The sequence below is a fragment of the Phyllobates terribilis genome, unplaced genomic scaffold (genome assembly GCF_046119375.1).
Source record: "Phyllobates terribilis strain yellow unplaced genomic scaffold, ASM4611937v1 Scaffold_13__5_contigs__length_258822181, whole genome shotgun sequence".
Lineage (NCBI taxonomy): Eukaryota > Metazoa > Chordata > Amphibia > Anura > Dendrobatidae > Phyllobates > Phyllobates terribilis.
In genome coordinates this window covers 228,189,659-228,216,021 of record NW_027362773.1, presented here as the reverse complement: position 1 = coordinate 228,216,021, position 26,363 = coordinate 228,189,659, and the positions used below count along the sequence as shown (strand labels likewise).

General features: G+C 43.3%; 1 protein-coding gene across 1 annotated transcript in view; it reads left to right on the top strand.

The window, feature by feature from the left end:
• The first annotated feature begins 588 nt into the window (after positions 1-588).
• The window catches only part of CFDP1 (craniofacial development protein 1), a 44,405-nt gene continuing 18,630 nt past the window's right edge, over positions 589-26,363 (top strand). Inside the window, exons 1-5 of the mRNA XM_073659331.1 lie at positions 589-770; positions 7,265-7,400; positions 8,537-8,756; positions 10,898-11,025; positions 17,513-17,632. Of these exons, the coding sequence (XP_073515432.1) occupies positions 710-770; positions 7,265-7,400; positions 8,537-8,756; positions 10,898-11,025; positions 17,513-17,632 (665 nt within the window). The 5' untranslated portion in view covers positions 589-709. The remainder of the gene's footprint in view (positions 771-7,264; positions 7,401-8,536; positions 8,757-10,897; positions 11,026-17,512; positions 17,633-26,363) is intronic.

The following is a 26,363-nucleotide window of genomic DNA, read 5'->3' as shown; positions in this document are numbered from 1 at the left end:
TCATCGTCATCTCTCTTCCAGCATTATAGATTGCTGCATGTTCTGGTTTCATGTGCTGTTTTACGGCTGCACCATCAGTGTCGGAGATCAGCGTGCCCCTTACAGGACATGGCGCCATTACTCCACTGCGTTCCTGTGTTACCGCTATGGAAATACCATGTTTATGTTTTTATGATTTTCTACTTTTGCACAAAAAACAATTACAATTAGTTTCTGCAGTCAGCGACTAATCAACAGCCGCAGGTTTATTGTTCGGGGACGTTTTATGTTTTTGTTCACTTTTCTTATTGTTTCAGGATCCAGGTTTCGTTACTATGAGGCAATACCGGCTCTTTGGGCAGTTTCATAAATCTGCTGTATAGTAATACCGAATATGATGTCATGTAAGCTAATCAATCCCATTAGTGGCAGCCTGTGCAGGGAGGCGATACTCAGCATTTCCTGGAGCAGTGCTCTCCCCCCTTTTGCTGCAGTGCTCCTCTTTGCTCGCTAGAGTGCGCTGCAGACTCACAGTGATGCAGCTCCTGGGTTACAACATTAGGACATAATATGCTCCACCACGCATGCGCTAGAGGGGAGTCGCCTATTAACTGGAACGTGGGCGTCTGAGCGCGCATGCTCAGCAGAGCCGGCTGAGTTGTCGGCATGCGCAGTGCTGTATTGGCGTGAGGGTACCCCGTGTGTGTGGCGCTTAGGTCGATAAACGGTGATGTCTGACTGCGACTCCGAGGACTACGACTCCTCTGAGGATGAAGATTACGTCCCGTCAGGTAGGCGCCGAGCACTGTGAGACTACAAGTCTCAGCAGCCCCTGCTGTGCTGTAGACGGGGTAGATCTGCAGAGTGCTCTGCTCCCTGATAGGTTTTGGCTACAATCTGATATAAAGCAGTGAATAGATGAGCTGGGGGCTGGATGAGCCTGTGACCGCTGCAGACCATCCTCCGCCCCCTGCTGGATGCCCCTGCCAGCCTTCATTACACTGGGGTCCTGTATTCGCACTCCCCCTGACCCCGCCAGGTTTGCCTGGCTCTCGCCCCCCCCCCTGACCCCGCCAGGTTTGCCTGGATCTCGCCCCCCCCCCCCTGACCCCGCCAGGTTTGCCTGGCTCTCGCCCCGCCAGGTTTGCCTGGCTCTCGACCCCACCCCCCCCCCCTGACCCCGCCAGGTTCGAAAAACAGAAATATCACATGGTCATAAGTATTCAGACCCTTTGCTCAGACACTCATATTTAAGTCACATGCTGTCCATTTCCTTGTGATCCTCCTTGAGATGGTTCTACTCCTTCATTGGAGTCCAGCTGTGTTTAATTAAACTGATAGGACTTCATTTGGAAAGGCACACACCTGTCTATATAAGACCTCATAGCTCACAGTGCATGTCAGATCAAATGAGAATCATGAGCTCAAAGGAACTGCCCAAGGAGCTCAGAGACACAATTGTGGCAAGGCACAGACCTGGCCAAGGTTACAAAAGAATTTCTGCATTACTCAAGGTTCCTAAGAGCACAGTGGCCTCCATAATCCTTAAATGGAAGAAATTTGGGACCACCAGAAGTCTTCCTAGACCTGGCCGTCCAGCCAAACTGAGCAATTGTGGGAGAAGATCCTTGGTTGAGAGAGGTAAAGAAGAACCCCAAGATCACTGGCTGAGCTCCAGAGATGCAGTAGGGAGATGGGAGAAAGTTCCACAAAGTCAACTGTCACTGCAGCCCTCCACCAGTCGGGCCATTATGGCAGAGTGGCCCAACGGAAGCCTCTCCTCAGTGCAAGACATATGAAAGCCTGCACAGAGTTTGCTCAAAAACACATGAAGGACTCCCAGACTATGAGAAATAAGATTCACTGGTCTGATGAGATGAAAATGGAATTATCACCAAAAAGTTCTAAGCGGCATGTGTGGAGAAAACCAGTTACTGCTCATCACCTGCCCAATACAATCCCAACAGTGAAACATGGTGGTGGCCGCATCATGCTATGGGGGTGTTTTTCAGCTGCAGGGACAGGACGACCAGTTGCAATTGAAGGAAACATGAATGCGGCCAAGTACAGAGATATCCTGGATGAAAACCTCTTCCAGAGTGCTCTGGACCTCAGACTCGGCCGAAGGTTCACCTTCCAACAAGACAGTGACCCTAAGCACACAGCTAAAATAACAAAGGAGTGGCTTCAGAACAACTCTGTGACTATTCTTGACTGGCCCAGCCAGAGCCCTGACCTAAACCCAATTGAGCATCTCTGGAGAGACCTGAAAATGTCTGTCCACCAACGTTCACCATCCAACCTGACGGAACTGGATAGGATCTGCAAGGAAGAATGGCAGAGGATCCCCAAATCCAGGTGTGAAAAACTTGTTGCATCATTCCCAAGAAGACTCATGGCTGTACTAGCTCAAAAGGGTGCTTCTACTCAATACTGAGCAAAGGGTCTGAATACTTATGACCATGTGATATTTCAGTTTTTCTTTTTTAATAAATTTGCAAAGATGTCTACATTTGTTTTTTTCAGTCAAGATGGGGTGCAGAGTTTACTTTAATGAGAAAAAAATTAAATTTTTAGAATTTACCAAATGGCTGCAATGAAACAGTGAAAAATTTAAAGGGGTCTGAATACTTTCCGTACCCACTGTACCTTGTAGAAATCCCTGAGCTCCACTGATTCTGCCGTTCTTAATTTTTTTTACACCATTGCTTTATTGCAGAGATATTCACACCTGTTGCTTTTGGTGGGCAGTATGTGAAATTTCTGCTTGTAGACCAACTATGTATTTCTTCAAGGTCTTTTCTGGATGGGGCCTTCATTTTCCCTCACAGACACTGGTCACACATCACACAGCTAGGCAGCTGATATACTGGTCTCACTCGATCATTGTAAGCTGTGATTGTCAGCGACTGTGAGAGGGGTGAAAGCGCACTACCCCTCCAAAGAAGACCCTGAAGAAACACCCAGTTATACTGAAAGCAGAGACTTCACATACTGCGCTCCAACAGCAACACATGTTAATATCTCGAATGACGTAGCGCATGATAGAAAAGTGTCCGTCAATGGAGCGCAAGGACTTTTACAAGGTATTTAAAGGGGTGATGCAGGACTTTTTTTTTTTTTTTTTTTTACATCGCGCCTAAACTAACAGGCAGGTAGTTACAAACTACCTGCCTGTTGTGCCCAGCACCTATTTCTGTCCCTCTGAGCGGTCAGGCGGCTCCTGCCAGAAATTCAGCGGCTTGTGCTGATGTCTTGTCAGCAGAGAAGCTCTTCCTCTTCCGCTCTGCTCGGTCAGCAGGGCATAACTGCGGGGGAGGGGCTATCAATCAGCATTATGTCGGCAGTCATGCCCCGTCCGCAGAGCATCCAGGAAGAGGAAGAGATGTGGAGCAGCTGAATCACCAGCAGCAGAGATCGATGACTGCTTGGAGCTAGGTAGCATAGTAGGAATCACCATCAAGCTGGGCTTCATGAGTACAAAGATGGAGGCGACTGCCATAGCAACCTACGGGCACCCCGCTATTTCTTCGGGGAGGAAGGAGCAATCGATATCGGACAATGTCTAACATAAATCTCTGGCCAGCACTACAAGGAATTAACTACTTCACGCCAGAGCCTGTTTTTGCCTTCGTGACCAGGCCAATTTTTTCAATTCCGACCACTATCACTTTATGAGGTAATTACTCTGGAACGCTTCAACGGATCCCCCTGATTCTGAGATTATTTTTTCGTGACATATTGTACTTCATGATTGTGGTAAAATTTCTTCGCTATCACTTGCGTTTATGTGTGAAAAAATCAGAAATTTGGCGAAAATTTTGCAATTTTCAAACTTTGAATTTTCATGCCCTTAAATCAGAGATACATCACACAAATTAGTTAGTAACATTTGCCACATGTCTACTTTACATCAGCACAATTTTGGAACCAAAATTTTTTTTTGTTCGGAAGCTAAGGGTTAAAAGTTGACCAGCGATTTCTCATTTTTCCAACAAAATTTACAAAACCATTTTTTTAGGGACCACATCATATTTGAAGTCACTTTGAGGGGTCTTTATGACAGAAAATACCCAAAAGTGACACCATTCTAAAAACTGCACCCCTCAAGGTGCTCAAACCACATTCAAGAACTTTATTAACCCTTCAGGTGCTTCACGGGAATTTTTGGAATGTGGAAGAAAACAATGAACATTTAACTTTTTTTCACAAAAATGTTACTTTAGACCCAATTTTTTTTATTTTCACAAGGGTAACAGGAAAAAATGGAATACACAATTTGTAGTGCAATTTCTCATGAGCGCGCTGATACCCCATATGTGGGCAAAAAACATTGTTTGGGCGCACGGCAGGGTTTGGAAGGGAAGGAGCGCCATTTGACTTTTTGAATCTAAAATTTGCTTGAATAATTAGCGGACGCCATGTCGCATGTGGGGAGCCCCTAATGTGCCTAAACAGTGGAACCCCCCCACAAGTGCCACCATTTTGGGAACTTATCTAGATGTGTGGTGAGCACCTTGAACCCCCAGGTGCTTCACAGAAGTTTATAATATTGAGCCGTAAAAATAAAATTTTCACATTTTTCCCACAAAAAGTTTTTCATCCCCTAATTTTGCATTATCATAAGGGTAACAGGATAAATTGCACCATGAAATTTGTTGTACAATTTCTCCTGTGTACGCTGATACCCCATATGTGGGGGAAAACCACTGCTTTGGTGTACGGCAGGGTTCGGAAGAGAAAGGAGCGCTATGTTGGCTGGGATAGGCAGCAGACACCATGTCACATTTGAAGAGTCGCTGACATGCCGAAACAGCAGAAACCCCCACAAGTGACCCCATTTTGTAAACTACACTTCTCAAGGAATTCATCTAGGGAATTAGTATTTTTTAATTTTTAAATTTATACCATTGGGCAGTGAAGAAGACATAATTATATTTTTACCACAAAAAATGTTTTACCCTCAGATTTTACATTTTCACACAGGGCAATGGGTAAAAATGGTGCCGAAATGTGTCACACAATTTCTTCTAAAAGTGGCAATACCCCATATGTGGCTGTATCGTACCGCTCAGCCATACGGCGAGATCTGGGGGGGACGGAGCGCTATTTGACAATTGGAGAACAAATTATTGTAGAATAGGCATTTGGATTTGGGAGCACAAAATTTTCTGAATTTCTTTTGGGGGGCATGGGCCATTTCACTTTTCCAGAGCCTTTCTGCTACCAATAACTTGGAAGTCCCTTATATTTTTAACAGATGACGGACCTGAGTGGGGACTAGCTTTTTTTGAGGACTAAGTTGAAGCTTTTATTGGGAACATTTTACGTAACATTTATCCGGCGCTCTAGGCTGAGCACTTACATCGGGGTTTTCATCTAAATTTCCAAGTGATGTAATTCAGATGAAACCCCTGCGGGATCCATTCACTGTAATGAGGCACAAGAGGAAGGTGAACCACCGAATGTCCAGTCCAATATTTCCAAAAACATGAACCGATATTTATATAAAAGACCTTTATTGAAAGAATTAGTCAAAGTGGTGCTACAAACACATGAAAAGCCGCCATACCAAATTTTGTACATGCAACATTGCTGAAAATAAATAGCACAATAAATATACAAATAATTGTGATGGATATAACAATTTGCAAACCCACAGAAGATTGTTACATATATGTATATGAAAGGTATGCCAGAGATAAGTATTATCCTAAACATAAAACAAGGATGGTACCATGTATAAACAAAGTGTGTATGTGAAAAGTAAGGACCATTACCATTGTTCAAGAAAAAGTCATTGCAGAGTGCAAATTGCTGGGATATATATAATCGCAGGGTAACTGCACAAACTGGAGAAAAAGAAGATCATAGGGTTGATGGAGATAATGCCGAGTGCAAATTGCTGTAATGTTGTAAAGTGCTCGGCAAGGGGCAGGGACCATCAAATTGACATACCTGTTGGTGGGATGCAAAGAGAAGGAATGCACGGCAGACCCTGACGCGCGTTTTGGACTGGGGCGTCCTTCGTCAGGGGGTGTGTTGGTCTTTGAGACTGACCGAGGTTAAAAAGAAAGATGTGGCCAATCAGCCATTGCCGTGTGTCCAGGCATAAACCGGAAGTGTCCCATATGTAATTACTATGAGCGGGCAAGCACGTGCCTTATCCAACATGCAATGTAACATAAGGTCCTGTGTCATGGTTCGCTCGATGTAACTGCGCATGCGCCGTCAGGAGGCACCAGGACTTGCGGGCACCCGCATCATGTGACCCGCCGCGTCAGGTCATATGAACCGACAGGACACATAGAGATGCGGGACCAGCAGGAACCGGGAGCACAGACAGAGCAGGCGCATCGAACGGAACAGAGTCAGTACCCGGTATATAAAAAAAGAGAAAGGAGCCAGGATCAAAGGATCATATAGTCCATTGCGCTACATAATATCCAGTTGTAGTGGACTAATATAACATACATGAAATCCCATTCACTAGATATAATGAAATAGAAACGAACACTGTGCTGACAAAAACAAGTATATGTAAGTGATTATGTATAAATTAGATGTAATTGAAACAACAACTGCATGTGTGAGAAAGGGTGATAAGACATGAAAAAAGTGTTAAGAAAAATAAAATAAAAATAATAATGAAAATGATAAAAAAAAAGACATGTGGTTGTCTAAAAGGACATCATCAGCTGCACACACTATAATCACTTTGCATGTTACATATTACTATTATTATTACGTGTACATGTATGCGCATGCGGGCGCACGTGTGTGTGCGTGCACATGTGGACGCGCGTTGTGCGCGTGTGTATGTACACCCCCCCCCCCCCCTTGTTGTCATTCACATGGGACACTTACCATATCGTACAATTATTACACACTTATCACTTATACATATAGCTTTTGTTCGCACTCTGTTTTTTACATTGTCAATTTACACACTCCTTTAGGTTAATGTCCAGTTTGACATCACAGGTTGCACTCATCATATTCATGTCATATGTCTTTTATTATTATTTCATTTTAATAAAAAAAAAATAAAAAAATATATATATATAATATATCTCTATCATTTTCATGCGGGACCCCAGACGATCATACAGCTACGGATAGGGCATCAATGTCAAAGTAGTGAACAACCCCTTTAATCATTTTCTAGTACGCTTTTGTTTTACAAATTATCTTTGGTTCAATCTCGTTAAGTAGAGGCCACTACGACCATGTGAGCAAAGCTTTACTTTTACAGGTGAACAAGGCTTTGGGTTTTATGTTGTAGGAGGAGAATACAGTGAAGATGACGTTAATGAATTGGTGAAGGAAGATGATGATGATGATGGGCAAGAAGGTGGAACAGAAAAAGCGTCACATAAAAATAAAGATAAAAAGAAGAATAAGAATTCCATTTTGGCCAGGTAAGAAGATGATTGTGCCGAGACGGCAGCACGAGGGTGTGCCCCAAGATACATTAATGGAAGCTTATCAGCAAATCTTGTTCTCAGGGTGGATTGTATTTCTGAGACTTGTGTAGCAGGGCATCTTAGCAAAATGTTTTAAAAAGGCCTAAAAAAAATGTTGCTATTGCTCACTGATTCCCATGCTATTGCTGTCTGGGTATCCACTACTTTTTATTTCTTGGTCCATTTCAAAACACAGGAAATGACTGCTCAGCCAATCACAGGTCACCAGCCACAGCCAGTGATTGGAGTAGTCACATGTCCTTGTGTCAGGACATCATTGCTGCAGCCGGACGTTGAGGCCAACGGGGTAATCATTTGGACAGCAGCGGCAGGGGATTATAAAGGTGAGTTATTAGTGTTTTTGTTTTTTTTTAATAAAAAGTTGATGTAGACGACCTCTTTTAAAGAGGTTGTCCACTACTTTAGCATTGATGACTCATCCTTAGGATAGATCATCAATGTCTGATCGGCTGGGGTCATACAACAGTCATCCCCGCCGATCAGATGTTATCTGTGTCGGAGCAACAGCCGCCGTCCAGAAATACTTACTTGCGGAGCTGCACTGTCTTCTGGTAGTGGACGAAGCAGGGTAATGCATACCCGCCTCCTATTCAAATCAATACGAAGCAGATGTGTAGTACCCTGCGGCGGCCACCAGGGCTGTGGAGTCGAAGTCGTGGAGTCGGTATAAAATGGAGCGACTCCAACTCCTAAAATATATAATAAATTGGGTGCAGTAGTTCAATGCAGTTTGTGGGGAATATTTTTTTTCATAAGAATTTGGGAAAGTTATGAAATGTCCTATTCCTGATCTAAGGGTCTAGACTTTTAGCTGAGATGAATCTGTGCTACAGTAAATTTATCACTTAAACATGAGCCATGTATGAGGGAGTCGAAGGTTTGGCTTACCGACTCCACAGCCCTGGCGGCCACTATCAGAAGACGCCCTGCTCCCCTCCCTCCCCCAAAATGGCAGACACCCTAGTGTAGCCCATAGGTCCAGATTACAAGCCGTGGTTGTGGGTCACATTGACCAGTATTGTGTATACCGTACCTTTTACATAGCCTAACAATATTTTCTCTTCCCATAGAAAGCGGAAGAAAGGAGTGCTGTCCTTAAACTCCGAAGCAGGCCCAGTCGAAAAAGAGGGAAAGAATGACACAGAGGAGGGCGACGTGGGGACCTTTGATGAGTTGAAAAAAGAGAAATTGGAAGCAGCAAAAAAGAAAAGAGAAGAAGATTTATGGTCAAGTTTTCTTTCTGATGTTGGAAAACAGCCAAAAAGCGAACGTGCTGCACCGAATAACCAGGTAATGCTGGGGCACTAAGCAAGAAAAAGAAATACAATATTTTATATTTTTTCCTAATTTTAAAATGTTTTCTATGGATTACAGAAAAGTCCCCTCCATTTGAAAACAATTTTTTTTTGTAAATTTAAAGAAGGTAATCTCTACTTGGACAACTCCTTGTCATACCCCACGCTGTGCCTGAGAAAATAAAGAGGCTTATGCTCACCTGCTGTTCCCACAGTGTCAGCACTCTTAGTCCCGGGGCTCTCGTGTGGTTGTTATGAGACGTGAACCAGGCGACCAATCAGTGCTGGCGTCAATGTTCCCGCCTCCTGTTGAATTGAACATGAAGACGAAGTCCGAGATCAGCTGCCGCCTGGACTTCCTCTTCATGTTCAATTTGTCTGAAGGCGGAGACAGTACCACCAGCTCTGATTGGGCTCCAGGGTCATGTGTCACAACAACCACACGAGAGCCCCGGAACCGCGAGTGCCGACACCGCTGGAATGGTGCTGGCACGGGATGAGAGTATAAGCTTGCTTATTTTATCGGGGCCAAACATTTAGATCAAGAAGGGGTTGTCCTAGTAGTGGACAATCCCTTTAATAAAGCTGACTATCTTGTGAGTAGCAGGGCTTGATTTGCTTATTTGCACTACAGTATATTTTGGTGCCGAAATATTTTCTGTACTATTAAACGCTCATGTTATATACCCTATGAACACATTGAAAAAAGGCCAGAATTGCTTTTTTTTTCTCCATTCTTACCTGTCAAAAAATAGAATGCCTATGCCAACGACAGCTTGTCTCATAAAGAGCAGCCCCACGTACGGCTGCATCTACAAATAAATGGGAGAGTTGTGGCTCAGAATATCAGCCAAAATAACACATCATATTATTATTATTTTTTTTTTTTTTTAGAAAAAGTGTTTTTAGGAGCTTATAAAAAAAAAAAAAAAGTGATGCAACTTTGGTGTCACACTGACTCGTACAATATATCTACCGCAGTATTTGTGTGGCATGGTGAAATTGCTGTTTTTACCTAATTTCTTTCCCATCCTCTCACGTTACATCATGAGTTAATAAATTACTTGTAAACCCAAATCAAACATTATCTGTTCCAGTAAAATCAAGCTGCACATAGGGCTACGTCAACAGAAAGATAAAGAAAGGTGCATGTGTCCAGGTGCTGTGACGAAGGTGGTCGTACGGACCTGCAGAGTTACATTAGCATCTTCATCTTCTCCCTTTAGTGAACACTATCTTGAAGAATGGCAGAATTGCTGTTTTTTTACACTAAAATGATGCTAAAATCCTGACAGGCCGCCATAACTGGCAGATCCAATGTCATCAGACACTATCGTGGGGGCCGAACTCTTTAAAGGGCGAATCTCCTCTTTCTGTTAACCATCTAGATGCCTCTGTCGCTATTGACAGCAGCATCTATGGGGTGAAATGCTTAGGAGCGGTGCGAACGCTAATCATTGCCAATACAGCAGGATTACTTAGACTGTCAGGCCTCGCTTTGACACAGAAAGCCACTAGTATCCCATAATCGCACTGCGGGGGGCCAATGGGATGACAGAGGGAGTGCTTTTCTTCCATCAAACTACTCATGTGCCGCTGTCATTATTGACAGAGGCATAAAAGGGGTTGAACTACAAAGATTGCCCACCCTAACAGTTCCAGCAGAAGCCTAGCTGTATGTGTCAGTCGGGTACCTGCATCTGATCGTATCGGTACAAAGGCTGCACCGTGTGATCAGCATGACGTATAGATCCATCATGGAAGACAGTGACCTGTACTCCTGACAGATAAATGTCACCCAGAAATAAGGAGCTAAAGGGAGTTCGTCACCCCCAAAATGCATTTTAAATGAGCTTTACAGTATTGTAGGGGATTTATCCCCTATAACAACCATACTGTACAACACTGTATAGGCCATTTAAAAGGCATTTTGGGGGTGATGGACGCCCTTTAAAAAGTCTGAGCCACAGTTCCATACATGTCCACAGTGATTTTGGAAGAAAGCTAAGATAAATTTTCATCCTTGTGAACCTTTTTAGCCTCTTTATAGACGCAGCGACTTGTAGACTTTTATATTGTTCTTTTATTATATTGTTTTATTTAATTTTACTTTATTTTATGTTCCAATTTTAAAAGGAGGATGAAAAAAAGAAGAATTGTAACAAAGAGTTCAACAAATCTTCAAAAGAGAATTCAGAGGCAAATGAGGACTCCAAAAAACTCACTATTACTAAAGTGTTTGACTTTGCTGGGGAAGAAGTCAGGTAAGAGTGTCTATGGTTTACATGGTTAAGTATAAGAGGAGACCGCAACGCCTTGTAATGGATGCTGTCCTCTAAGGAGATAGGGATTCACTTCTGCCGGATGGATCTCAGAAAGGGCTTCATCTCAAGGGTACTTATACACTCCACAAACTTTCACCATTTTGTATTAACCAAGGGACTGGTACCACACATTTGTCATCATATTTATATATTTCCAGGAGGAGTAACAGGAGGGACACTAGGAGAGTGGGAAAGAGCTCCTGAATTGTTTTATGGGGAATACAAGTATTTAAGTGTCAGGGGAGCAGACTGGTCCTCTTTAGGCCATTCTTCCATCCAGTGTAAATGCTGCCTTTATTCTGCTGCGGGTTTTTTTCGTGCAGAAAATCCTCTGCATTTAACAGATCAAGCAAAGTGGATGTGTTTTCATGAAAACTTAAACTCATACCTAAGTGATTTTACAGATAATGTTGAATTTTGATTTTTTTTTCATGGGGAGCCTGAAAAAGACAGTTTCTTTTGTAAGTGCCGAATCCCAGCATTTCTGGACTAAAAAAATGCAGCTAAAACACAATAATCAGAGCAGATTGATATTGCATATTTTATTGCAAATTCCTGCCGTACAAATGGAGAAGACAAAACCTTTTCACAAGTGGTTATATGGCCTTAATGTCCCATTACAAGGAAGGTTTCTCTGCATATCCGTTGCCCCGTTGTGTTCTTGTGAGTGACCACTAGGTGGTGCAGTTGTCCCCCGACTGCGTTGGGAGCCGCCTGCCGTCTCTTGGCTCGGGCCAGCACACAGTTTAGGAGGCCTGTTATAGGAACTGCTTGGTAAAATCAGCTCATTCTGTCCTGGCAGATGCTTGGGGCCCCTTGGAACAATCACGCTCTGTATTCTGTCTGCTGTAATGTTAATTTTCACCTCCTGCATTTGGGAGTTGTCCTCAGTGGGGGCCCAGCTGTAAGAACGAGAGGGGGCGCAGCCCTACCGCCAGCAGATGAAATCATCCTGAGTGTGGCTCTCGCCTAGGCATATGGTCCCCTGAGATGCTCCTCAGACTTCAGTGACGTGATACATTAGGAAATCAATAATTATTGTTTTTCAGGCTTTGTGTAAAGAACCTGAGTCCTTCTCATATACCAAGTGCCCCCTCCCGGAGCACATGTTTAGGTTTTCTTGTGTGGGTTACCAATTCTACACCAAATTGAATACCGCTGATGGTTTAATAACCATGGCACCTGTCGAGGTGTGGGATATGCTGGACAGCAATGGAGCAAGCAGTTGTTTGACATTGATGTGTTAGAGGCAGGAAAGGTGGGCTAGTGCAAGGATGTGATGGCTAGATACCTGGAGCTGAGCATCTCCAAGATATATAATAATTTTTATAGCTCCAACATATTCCACAGCACTTTACAATTTTAGGGGGGTGCTTGAACAGACAAAAATACATTACAAAATAAGCATAACTCTGATATTAAAAGGAGTGAGGTACCTGCTCCTGTGGGTGTTCCCGGTGTACAGTGGCGAGCACCTTCCAAGGATGGACAAGTGGTGAACCGGAAACAAGGTGCTCGGTGCCTGAGGCTCATTGATGTGGCGAGGAAGTGAATGTGAACCCAAAGCTGCAAAGGAACAGTGCTGCTAACCACTGAGCCGCCTTGCTGCCAATACTGTTCTTGGTCACATTACAAAGTGCTTATAAAAAGAAGCAACATTGCAAGTTACTTGTTAATAAAAAACAGATATGATCCATGCAGGCTGCACCTCACAAGTTACAGAACTAAAGGGTTTGTCCAACAATATAAAAAAGTCTGAAAATTAGAATGTTATATAATTAAAAAATAAGCCATACTCGCCAATACTGTTCCCACGCCTCCCGGTACCCCACCAGTCTCTGCCTCCCCGGAACTGATCACATGACCGCTGCAGCCACTCGCTGATGGAAGCTGCAGGGAACTGCTCTCACTAAAGTCTTTAATGATCTATTAACAGCTAAATCCAAAGGTCACTGCTCCCAGCTGATTCTCCTGGATCTCTCTGCCGCATTTGACACTGTGGATTACCAGCTCCTCCTCACTATGCTCTGCTCTATAGGCCTCAAGGACACCGTTCACTCCTGGATCTCCTCCTACCTCTCTAACCGCTCCTTCACGGTATCTTTTGCCGGCTCCTCTTCCTCTCCTCATCCCCTTACTATCGGGGTCCCGCAGGGCTCAGTCTGAGGCCCCCTCCTCTTCTCTCTATACACTGCCCCTATTGGACAAACAATCAGCAGGTTTGGGTTCCAGTATCTTCTCTATGCTGACGACACCCAACTATACACCTCTTCACCTGACATCACCCCTACCCTAATACAAAATATCAAGGATTGTCTGTCCGCTGTCTCTAACATCATGTACTCCCTCTATCTTAAACTGAATCTCTCTAAAATTGAACTTCTTGTGTTTCTCCCCTCTACTAACCCAACTCTACAACATCGAAATTACCTTGGAGGGTTCAACCATAACTCCCAAGCAGCACACCCGCTGCCTTGGGGTCATATTCGACACTAACCTTTCCTTTACTCCCCATATCCAATCACTCACCCGCTCCTGTCACCTGCATCTTAAAAACATCTCCAGAATCCGACCTTTTCTCACCTTTTGAAACTGCTAAAACTCTTACTGTCGCTCTTATTCACTCTCGTCTGGACTGCTGCAACTCTCTTCTGATCGGTCTCCCTCTTACCAAACTTTCTCCTCTCCAATCCGTCCAGAATGTGGCAGCCAGGGTTGTATTTCTGTCCAGCCGCTTCACCGATGCCTCCATCTTGTGCCAGTGTGCCAGTCATTACACTGGTTGCCCATTCGCTGCAGGGTCCAATATAAACTCATCACTCTCACCCACAAAGCTCTCCACAGCCTTATATCTCCTCTCTCATCTCTGCCTATCGCCCTAGACGTGCCCTCCGTTCTACAAATAACCCAAGACTAACATCCCCCATAATCCGAACCTCGCACTAACCTCCTCCATAATCCTGTCCCCTCCTAAATATTATTCAGAATCTGCTCCCTCCTATTCATCTGTCTCTACACCCTCCATGCACAAGATAACTGCACTCGGTAATTGAGTATTGCACTTGAACATACAGGCTGATGACCGGATCATACAGCTTTATATGAAAATCCCTATTGATTATAATTGCCAGACCTGAAATAACAAGCACTTTTCACCTATTGTGTCCCCCCATTTCCTTGTAGAATGTAAGCTTGCGAGCAGGGACCTCACTCCTGATGTAACTGTGTAAACTGTCTCACCTTGTATTGAATTTATTGTCTGTACATGTCCCCGCTTAATTGTAAGTGCTGTGGAATATGTTGGCGCTATATAAATAAAAATTATTATTACATTATTAAGTAGAGCAACCGGTAGGGACTTGTACTTGTCGGAACAGAGGGGCTTTATAATTTTATATATTTTTTCTTCTGATTGGACAACTGCTTTAAAGGATCTTCTGCTATTGTCTTTATTAGATCCACGAGACAGCTAGTGGGTCTTGACTTAATGGTTTAGCGCTGTTTTGGTGAGAAGGGGACTTGCACGATATTGTGCAGGTGGTTTGCGTAGTATGGCCAATCAGGGTATATCCGGCTCCTCTCATTTTGTCACATTGTTTGCTAATTTGTTTTAACTGCCAAGCAGTTCAACTTGTGCTTAAAGGGAATCTGTCAGTACGATTAGCCCTCCTAAGCTGTCTATATGGGTTGTAGGTCATAGGAAGCTGAATAACATGACACCTTCATATCTGCGATCTGATGTCTTATTCCACAGAGAGCCATATTGTTCTCAACACGTAAATGGGCTGGACATAGATCTCCCTGAGAATTTTCCTACAGAGCTTCTATTAAATAAATAAAAGGGGAAGTTACCAGTGTGAGACATGTAATGACTGACAGTCTGCATTCCTGACCTACATATCTCACACTGGTAACCATGGCGGTGGAGTTGGAGTCGGTATAAAATGGACCGACTCTGACTCCTAAAATATATAATAAATTGGGTACAGTAGTGCAATGCAGTTTGTGGGGAATATTGCTTTCAAAAGAATTTGGGAAAGTTATGAAATGTCCTAGTTCTGATCTAAGGGTCTAGACTTTTAGCTGAGAAAAATGTGTCCTACCGTATATTTATCACTTAAACATGAGCCATGTATGAAGCTATGTGCCCACGATGCAGATTTAATGCGTTTTTGCGGCGGATTTTCACTGCGAAAACGCATTAAAATCACTTGTAATAGGTCTGCCATGTATTGCAATGCAAATCCGCATGTGCTGTGCACATCATGCAGAGATTTCCTCTGCGGATTCGCATTGTGGTAAAAACCGCAGCAAGACCAATTCTAGTGCGATTCCGCTGCGAAATCGCCGCCATTGACTTGCATTGGACCGCATAAGATCTGAATGACTACATGTAGTCATGCGGATCTTATGCGATTTAATGCGCAGATGGTACCCGGGTCTGGAGAAGAGGAGACTCTCATCCGACCCAGGTACCATCGTACCTACAAATTAAAAAAAGAATTATAAAGTTAAAAATAAAAAAAAATATTAAATAGAAGCTCTGGAGGCAGGTCTATGTTCTGCCCGAAGATCTTATTAATTTATTTACATATAAGAACAATGTGATTTCTCTGGAATAAGACATCAGATCGCAGATATAAAGGTATCATGTTATTCAGCTTCCTGTGACTTACATGTACATATAGACAGCTGAGGAGGCTTGGTCATACTTCCCTTTAAACACATGAGAGTATTTCCAGTGCTTGCACATAATCGGTGCTGTGTGTGAAGGGGGTTGGCTGTATAAATCTTTTTAATAGCTAAACCAGTCCCCTCCATCCCACCACTTCTCCATTTATCAATCAGCTGAGACAAAGAAGTAGACTGACTGAAGTCATCCGGTCTCCCAGCCCCCTTCTTGTATGGCACTGATGACGAGCTGAAATAAGACCGTTGTTTCCATCTTGTGCAAAAGCTGTAATTGGTCCCCTTATCCTTAATACTTATTGGGGCTTCATTTAATGTGCCATTTTTTTCCCTTAGCATACAACTTCCTACCGGGCTACTGCCTCTGGTTATTTATTTTCTTCTACGGGTATGTTTTCCTTTTTTGGCTCCTACTATACTTAATGCCCCTATATCTCATAGATATTATATTAATTACTCCATTTTCTATACAGCTTACGGCACCGACCAGGCCATTACCTTTAAGTACCTACCGCAAGCAACGGGTACGCTTTTTTTCCTCTGCCCTCACACATTATGGGCTCTTCATTGTTCCTCATCCCACAGCACCTATCGGGGTATTTCTTACCTCATAGCCACCGATTACACTAAGTGTCATCACACATCTTACATTGTTCTAGACCTCTTTATTTTTAAAAAAATTTTGTGTTCCCCTAGTTTATAAATTTCTACAGACAGCGGCCCAAATGCATCACGCCTTTAATAAATCCGGTATGTCACTTTTTATTTTTATTTTTCCCTTTCCCTCCTAACCTAGTCCTCCTTCCCATCCCCTTTCCCCAGATCCTCTACTTTTTTTCCCGATGTTGTATTTTCTGTATGTACATTATCCATGACCAATTGAATTTTGATCTCATTCTGTCAAACCTATGTTATATGAATTGCATATTTCTATGTGGTACTCACTATTATATTTTTTTGCTTTTGTAGTACACCGATGAAGGTCTATTGTGACCGAAACGTCTGTTTATTTGTTATTTACTACATTACTCTATTAAAAATCACTAAAAGAACCCATGAGTCTTCTGAGTGCCAGGTTGTTTTTTTGTATCTATACGGGCTTGTAACCCTACCTGGGCACCACCACCACTCCAGGAGTGCGGTAGTTTTTATTTTATATTTATAGACGAGCTGAAATAAGACCGTTGTTTCCATCTTGTGCAAAAGCTGTAATTGAAAGTGATATGTGGGCAGCTATTGTGAACGTATATATTTAATTTGTAAGTATTAATACTTCTAACAAATCTGATGCTATATACTGTGTGTATATATTATTTTTTTTTCTTTACGTGGACTAACCTTTTTACAAAGATATCTTTTGGTCTGGCTGTTATAAGTAACTGTAGGAATACGAGGTGCTTCCTATACACATGAGCAGGAGGAATACCAGCAGCGGATTACCACCAGGAGCTAAGTAATGGGCTGAACTCAGATTACTATTCAACCTCTGTATACATTGTATATGTCCTTCATTGACTCCTATATATTATTTTTGTAATGTTTACCGCATACTTTTTGCCATACAGTACGGCAACTGTAGGGCTGAAACACCGGTGAGCAGTGCCATACGGAGGGCCATCAGCTGCAGATGTTACATTTAGTAGTTATACTGTTTTTACATCAGAATATGCCCTTTATAAGCTTTAAGGCCTTAACAAAAGGCAGCAGGTTTACCTCTCTCTTTCTGCTATTTCATCAGGGTAACGAAAGAAGTGGATTCCTCATCAAGAGAAGCCAAGACCTTTTTCAAACAGCAAGAGAAAGATCAACAAGGCCCGCGTCCGGCGCCCCCAAAGATGGTCACAGCCGCCGGCTCAGGGTGAGTTCTGCACCCTCTGTATAGCTTTCCTGTTTGGGAAGAAGTTGAGGTTTCGCTTTGACTTTTTTTTATAAAAAATAAAAATTCAACATTATTTGCACAGTAAGATCTCATAGTGGCTAAAATGTCAGATGCAAGAAGACCGTTGACCAAGCAGACCCATGTAGGATTATCTGTACTTGGCCCTCTGACTATGCCTTAAAGCACCATGCCAGTGTTTTTTATCGCAGTGCTGGAGTGGTGCTACCAATCTAAGTTCCCTGTTTCTAGTCTTATATTTACCAACCGCTGTCTTCTTCTGTTCCCGGCACCTCTCCTGTCGGTCTCCAGCAGTTTGACCCTCCGGATCGCTCCAGAGTTTGCTGGCTGGACCGGAAGTCACAACTCAATGTAAGGCTACGAGGATCTCATAGACTTGCATTTAGAGCTTGAGACTGTTACCATGGACTTCCGGTCAGTCAAAAGTTGCGGTGACAAGATGGCGGCCCAGGACTGGAGTGGCGCTGGGAAGAGCTGAAGATGGCAGCTGGTAAGTATAACACTAGGGACAGGGAACTTAGTTAAAGCACTCAAATAAAAAACACTGGAGTGGCGCTTTATTGAACATTAATATACACAACACATTTAGCGGGCACTGCTCAATGATTAGCTATAAAACATTTTTTTGTTTTTAACAAAGGGGTGCTACAGTAAACCCACGCTGGGAATCAATTGGTATACAAAAAGAGAAAAGGGCATAGGGCAAACAAAGACCATGCACTCCCAAGTGTAATGCAAAATATCAAAAAGTTTTTATTAATAATACATCAACAACACACAAACAACCAAGTTTTTTTTTAAAACACAACCTGTGTAGAAAAAACACTCATGGATCCTAGATCTTATGAAAACCACTGATGGATTCTAGATTTATGCTGAGTTTTTTGAGCAGAAACAGTTTCCAATCAAACATCATCATGGTTTTTGACCTCTTCTGAGTATTTTTTTTCTCAGGTTTTGAAACAGAAACTCTCTATAAACCCAGCTTGAACACACCCTTTCATACTGGAAACCCAATGATTCTAGATATGGAACTTCTCCATCCCATCATCAGTGGTGGTTCTAGGTCTGATCTCCCATCAAAGTTAAAATGTTTTTGTGACTTTAGGACCATTACTACCATGTTATACTGAAAAGGTTTGTCTCAAGATATTTATTCAAGAGCGGAGACTTCCTGCTTTGCCGAAAGTAAGGGGCGTTGCTCTCCTGGATGGTTGACAAGATCGGACCAGTGGCATGGTTGAGCCGCTGGCCTATTGGTCTATTAACCTCGGTAACAAATGGTGAACTATAAAATGAAAAATCCCTCTGATCTTGAGAAAGAAATTGCTTTTGCAAACCCTTATGCTGTTTTAGCCATTTATGGTGATGAGAAAATCCCCCTAATACAACAAAACTTATAATGACTCTCTATTTGGTGATTTGGTGGTCAATTTTCCGATCCAGTCTGCTTTTATGATGGTGAATAGATAAATCCACAGCTCGAAAGCTATTTGAGGGCTATGGAAATAATGAATTGTCATTTTAACATGGTTATTAATATATTGATCCAGTGGTCAGTGACCTAAGGTATTGTTTTCTATCTGGACTCAATAAATACTTGACTTTTCACAGTACCTACAAAGTTTAGAGGTTTTCTGCATTGCTGGGTTATTTTCCCATACCTCTTGTATCTGAATATTTTCTACACAGGTTGTGTTTTAAGTGTTTTTAAAAAAACTTGGTTGTTTGTGTGTTGTTGATGTAATATTAATAAAAACTTTTTGATATTTTGCTTTACATTTGGGAGTGCATGGTCTTTGTTTGCCGTACGCCCTTTTCTCTTTTTGTATACTTATTGAACATTAATGTCATTATGGAGTTAAAAGTATAAGAGCTCCTCATCGGGCCTGCTTATTGAGAATGTAGTGGGTGATCTCAGCAGCTGTGCCCTCTGCTTCAGTGATAGCACAGGTTGTCCATTGGGATAACCATGACACGCCATAGGGAAAGACATGCACTTGCAAAAATGTTCCCCGCCCCATGTACATATTACACAGCCAAGGATCCGCGTCCGATTTTCTTTGTCCTGCATCTGTATTCTGTAGTATCTTCTTACCGCTTGCTGTATACCTGGACATGATTGCCCTGTGCACTATAGCCGGGGGAGTAATAATGCCGATCTCGGTACTGGGTCAGGCTTGCTTTCTCTCAGCAGAGAACATGATGCTTGGCGGAGACAAATGGAAAACACAAGGTCCAGCTCTGGAGACACTAGTAGTACTGGGACCAGTAGAGATGGAGGAACCGCTGTCTTGGACTTGGCTTTGGATTCAAAACTTTGATTTTACTGGCATTCTGAATTTTACAAGCCTTGTGAATCCTTCCCCTCTTATGTAAAGGTGGCCATACACACTAGATATTTTTCGACCAAACCTCCCAGATTCGGTGGGACTGGCCGACCATGTGCAGTGTGTGGGAACCTCACGCCTCTTCTCCCGCCAGCTGGTGTCAGTAGAGAGAAGGATGGGACATTTGGATTCAACTGACAAAACTTTTGTTTTTGAGGGCTGTCTGGTAGCATCCTACACCTCACTTTCTACTGAGAACTTACCTAAAGGAAGGGTGCGGAAGTATGGCTGGTTGGAGAGGTCGCTGTCGGCCAAAAGAGCATTTGGAGCTTGAAGTTGGAATCCAACTAGATCATTGTCTGTTATTTTAATTCACTTTTATTATAAACTTTGAACAGAATATTTTTTTACATGTCCTGACAATTATTAAACAAAGCCGAAAGAAATACAGTGGCTTGCGACAGTATTCACCCCTTTGGCTTTTCACATATTTTGTTACATTGCAACCTGTGTTTTAAAAATTGTTGTAATTCGATTCTTATGTGATGCATCAGCACTAAATAGTCTAAGTTGATGAAGTGAAGTGAGAAAAATATAGGCATACATTAAATGAATGGGATCAAGAAACTGAAAATTGGCATGTGCATATGTATTCACCCCTTTTGCTATGAAGTCCCTAAAACTTTGTGTTGCCAGAAATTGCCTTCAAAGGTCCCATGCTTAGTGACAAAATCCACCTGTGCGCAGTCTGAGTCACGTGGTCTGTCAATATCGGACTTGGGCACACAGGGGGAATTGACCCTAAGGGCCCACCAAACAGTTTTATGCAAATACCTGTTGGCCGTTATCCCTATTATAGCGGAGCGTCGACTGTAAATCACAAGTGGCGCCGGCACATCTACTGTGCACCGCTATAACTGGGATGTACAATTATGCTAGTTTGCATTAAAGGGCTCTTTGTTTCAAACACTCTGATCCATGGGCTCTACAGGATAGGTGATAAACGATCAATAAGTTATATCCTACCATTGGAAGCTGCACCGATCAGGAGAATGGGGAACTTTTATCCCTGACAGGACACTCTTATTCCCATTTTAAAATTCAGCGGCAGGTGGGTCATCAGACCGCAGCTTCATTCATTCTTTTTTGGGCTTCCAGAAAAAACAAGAACAGGACTCGCAGTAAAAGATTGAATGATTGGATCAGTGGTCAAGTCACAAATGCTGTCTAATAGGGACAGAAGCTCCCAGTAGTCAGACCCCCACCAATCAATAATTTATCACTTATCCTGTGGAGAGGTGATTACTTGTTTTCCCCAGAGAACACCTGTAAGTGTATCTTGTTTCAAATATTTAATCACTAATGGAAATAAAGAATCTTCTTCTCCTAATTAATATCAGAGAGAACAAATGACCGCCATACACAACACAATCCACTATACCAACACCAATAGTACCACATACTAGGGAGAAATACTGCCACACCATGACCAGACCAAATATTACCACCACATAGTGACCGAATAATACCACATACTGTACAAGGGACAAATACTGCCACACCGTGACCAGACCACCTATTCCCACCATATAGTGATCGAATGATACCACATACTGTACAAGGGAGAAATACCACCACACCATGACCAGACCACATATTACCAGCATATAGCATCCAAATAATTCCACATACAAGGGACGAATACTGCCGCACCGTGACCAGACCACATATTCCCACCACATAGTGACCAAATAATACCACATACAAGGGATAAATACTGCCACACCATAACCAGAACATATAATACCACATACAAGGGACAAACAGTGCCACACCGTGGCCAGACCACATAGGGGCTGAATAATACCACATACAGGGATAAATACTCCCACACCATGACCGGACCTCATATTACGACATAGTGACTGAATATTACAATACTGATCATTAACCCCTTTCCGACCTGGTCAGTAATAGTACGCACCAGGTCGGAAAGGCTGGTTCAGCGGCGGCTTCGGCGCTGAGCCCGCACTGAACCGGGCACATGTCAGCTGATTCTTACAGCTGACATGTGCCTGCAGCAGCCACGGGTGGAATCTCCATCCTCCCGTGGCTGTTAACCAGTTAAATGCCACTGTCAATTTCTTCCGTGAAGCGCGTCCTAGGCCTCGCCCATCGGTGACCCCGTCACGTGATCGCGGGTCACCAGTGGGTGGGCATGACAACCCAGGGTCTGCAGCAGACCCCTGTGGTTGTCATGTCTCAATTTCTATGAGCACCACCCAGTGGTCAGCGCTCATAGCAAGTGAGCATTTCTGCTGCATACAAGCAATCTGTTCATCACCTCTGTGTAGCAGAGGTGATCAGACAAGTGCTGCTTCTAGTCTCCTATGGAGACTATTGAAGCATGCAATAAGTGTAAAAAAAAATAAAAAAAAATATATGTTTTTAAAAATATTAAAAAAATATGTTTAAATCGCCCCCCTTTCGCCCCATTCAAAATAAAATAATAAAAAAAAACACAAAAACCCACATACAGATATTTGGTATCGCTGCGTTCAGAATCGCCCGATCTATCAATATAAAAAAAGAATTAATCTGATCGGTAAACGGCGTAACGAGAAAAACATTCTAAACACCAGAATTAAGTTTTTTTTGGTCGCTGCAACATTGCAATAAAATGCAATAACAGGCGATCAAAACATCAGATCTACCCCAAAATGGTATCAATAAAAACGACAGCCCGGCGCGCAAAAAATAAGCCCTCACCTGGCCCCAGATTCCGAAAAATGGAGACGCTACGGGTCTCGGGAAAATGGCGCCATTTTTTTTAGCAAAATTTTGATTTTTTTTTTTTTTCACCACTTAACCCCTTCCCGACCCGTGTCACACAGTTTGTGACATGGAAAACAGTTCGTTCCCGACCCATGTCACAGCGTCTGTGACATGGAGGGAAAGAGCCCCTGCAGCGCCTGCGAGCGGGGTCGCTCAGGTGTCACAGTTGCTACTGCAACTGGACATCCTGAAGTCGACCCCCCCGGGGGGTGGATTAACCCCCCCGTGCCTGGGACCCCTCCGATTGGCTGTTTTATTTTCACTTTTAGTGAAACTGCCAATCGGTATGAATTAAATATTTCACCAATGAAAATTGGTGTAATATTTAAATCTGGGCATTGCCTGATGCTTACAGCATCAGCCATTGGCTGGGGGGAGTGTCACCTCTGTTCCCCCCCCCCTCCCCCCAGATCTGATTGGGGGGCTAGCGTCACATGGATACTAGCCCCAATCAGATATGGAGGGATGGCTGAAACCTCCCAGCACCTTCCCAACCCTAGATCGTCTGCTGCGGACCCCCTGCTGTGGACCCTGTGGATCGCGTCTGCCGCCGCCACCGCTGATCAGCGGTAAGTATTGCCGCCACGCCCCCCTCTCCACCCCCCCTCCACTTTCATACCTGAACCCCGACCTCCGCTCCCTCTCCCATGTCTTCATCCACCGGCTGCTGCTCTCCTGACAGCCGGTGGACTGTGATCACAGCAGCAGCAGGCTCAGTGTAAATGCCCTGCTCCTGTGATCAAACCCACCATCCCCCAGTCCCAGTGATATCACCCCCTCCCCCAGTGTTCACCCCCCCCCCTGTTCCCAGTGTTCACCCCCCCCTGTTCCCAGTGTTCACCCCCCCCTGTTCCCAGTGATCACCCCCCCCGAAAACCCAGTAATCAGCCCCCTGCTCCTGCCAGCTCCTGCTCCCCTTTCTGCCCCAGTAATCACCCCCCGATGCTGCCGGCCTCCTACCCCCCCTTGCTGCTGCCGGCTCCTGCCCCAGTGATCACCCCCCTTGCTGCTGCTTCTGGCTCCTCCATCTCCTCAGCCCCCTCCTACGCCTGACCGCCCCCTACTCCTGACCGCCCCCTACTCCTGACCGCCCCCTACGCCTGACCGGCCCCACACGTGACTGCAGAAGGTTACACCAAGCACACACACGTACACTCACACTATAATAAAGTTTTGATTTTTTTTTTTTTTTTTTACACACGCACAAAGCACGCAAAATGTCCCGCCCGTCCCGCTCATCCCAGTCTAGGGCGTACTCAGCTGAGGAGGCTATGTCAGGTTGGTGTGTGTGTGTTGTAGTGTATGAGATTGTGTGTGTGTGTGTGTGTGTGTGTGTGTGTGTGTGTGGTGTATGCACTACAATATACCACACCGCACACCAACCTGACATGCACTACACAATGGTGTCCACTAACAAATTGGAACCCTTTGCGTTTGGAGAGTCCCTGTGTGCCCAAACATTGGAGCTCCCCCACAAGTGACCCCATTTTGGAAACTAGACCCCCAAGGCACCTATCTAGATGCATAGTGAGCACTTGGAACCCCCAGGTGCTTCACAAATTGATTCATAAAAATAAAAAAGTGGAAAAAAAAACACTTTTTTATTTTTACGGATTAATTTGTGAAGGACCTGGGGGTTTCAAGTGCTCACTATGCATCTAGGTAAGTGCCTTGGGGGGTCTAGTTTCCAAAATGGGGTCACTTGTGGGGGAGCTCCAATGTTTGGGCACACAGCGGCTCTCCAAACGGGACATGGTGTCCGCAAACAAATTGAATGGAAAATCGGCTCAAATTGTTAGCGGACACCATGTTGCGTTTGGAGAGCCCCTAATGTGCCTAAAAAGTGGAGCTCCCCCACAAGTGACCCCATTTTGGAAACTAGACCCCCCAAGGCACCTATCTAGATGCATAGTGAGCACTTGGAACCCCCAGGTGCTTCACAAAATGATCTGTGAAAACAAAAAAGTACTTTTTTTTTCACAAAAATTTTCTTTTAGCCTAAATTTTTTAATTTTCACATGGGTAACAGGATAAAATGCATCCTAAAATGTGTTGGTCAATTTCTCCTGAGTACACTGATACCTCATATGTGGTCATAAACCACTGTTTGGGCGCATGGCAGGGCTCAGAAGAGAAGGAGCGCAATTTGACTTTTGGAGCTAATTTTCCATTCAAAAAGTAAAATGGCGCTCCTTCCCTTCTGAGCCCTGCCGTGTGCCCAAACAGTGGTTTATGACCACATATGAGGTATCGGTGTACTCAGGAGAAATTGACCAACAAATTTTAGGATGCATTTTATCCTGTTACCCATGTGAAAATTAAAAAATTTAGGCTAAAAGAAAATTTTTGTTAGAAAAATAAAAATGTTCATTTTTTTCTTCCATGTGGCTTTAGTTCCTGTGATGCACCTGAAGGGTTAATAATCTTCTTGAATGTAGTTTTGAGTAGCTTGAGGGGTGCAGTTTTTGGAATGGTGTCACTTTTGGGTGTTTTCTGTCATGTACACCCCTCAAAGGGACTTCAAATGTGATGTGGTCACTAAAAAAAATGGCTTTGCAAATTTTGCTGGAAAAAAGAAAATTTGCTGATGAACTTTGAACCCTTCTAACTTCCTACCCAATTTTTTTTTTTTTTCCAAAATTGTGCTGATGTAAAGTAGACATGTGGGAAATGTTATTTATTAACTATTTTGTGTCACATCACTCTCTAGTTTAGCAGAATAAAAATTCAAAATTTGAAAATTGCAAAATTTTCAAAATTTTTCCCATATTTTTGATTTTTTCACAAATAAACGCAAATATTATCGACCTAAATTTAATACTAACATGAAGCCCAATATGTCGCGAAAAAACAATCTCAGAATCGCTAGGATCCGTTGAAGTGTTCCAGAGTTTTTACTTCGTAAAGGGACACTGGTCAGAATTGACAAAAATGCCAAGGTCTTTAGGGTCAAAATAGGCTGGGTCCTGAAGGGGTTAAGTAAAATAGAACCTGTACATGTTTGGTGTCTACGAACTCTGAATGACCTGGAGAATAATAATGGCAGGTCAGTTTTAGCAATCAGTGAACGTGGTGAAAAAAGGACCCAAAAAACTACTGTGGAATTGCATTTTTTTTTGCAATGTCACCCCACTTGGAATTTTTTTCCTGTTTTACAGCACACGATATGGTAAAACCAGTGATGTCGTTCAAAAGTACAACTCGTCCCGCAAAAAATAAGCCTTCACACGGCCATATTGAACGAAAATTTAAAAAGTTCTAGCTCTGGGAAGAAGGGGAGCAAAAAATGAAAATGCAAAAACAGAAAAACCCAAGGTCTTTAAGGGGTTAATAAAAACCACAATACGAACACCACTGTTATTACCACCTGTTACATTATACACAGGAGTTCTGTATATAGTATACAGATAATACAGTAACTCACCTGTGGCATTATACACAGGTGCTGTCTCAGTGTACAGGTAATACAGTGATAACCTGTGACCTTATACCCAGCAGCTCTGTATATAGTGTATACTGTTGGTGTA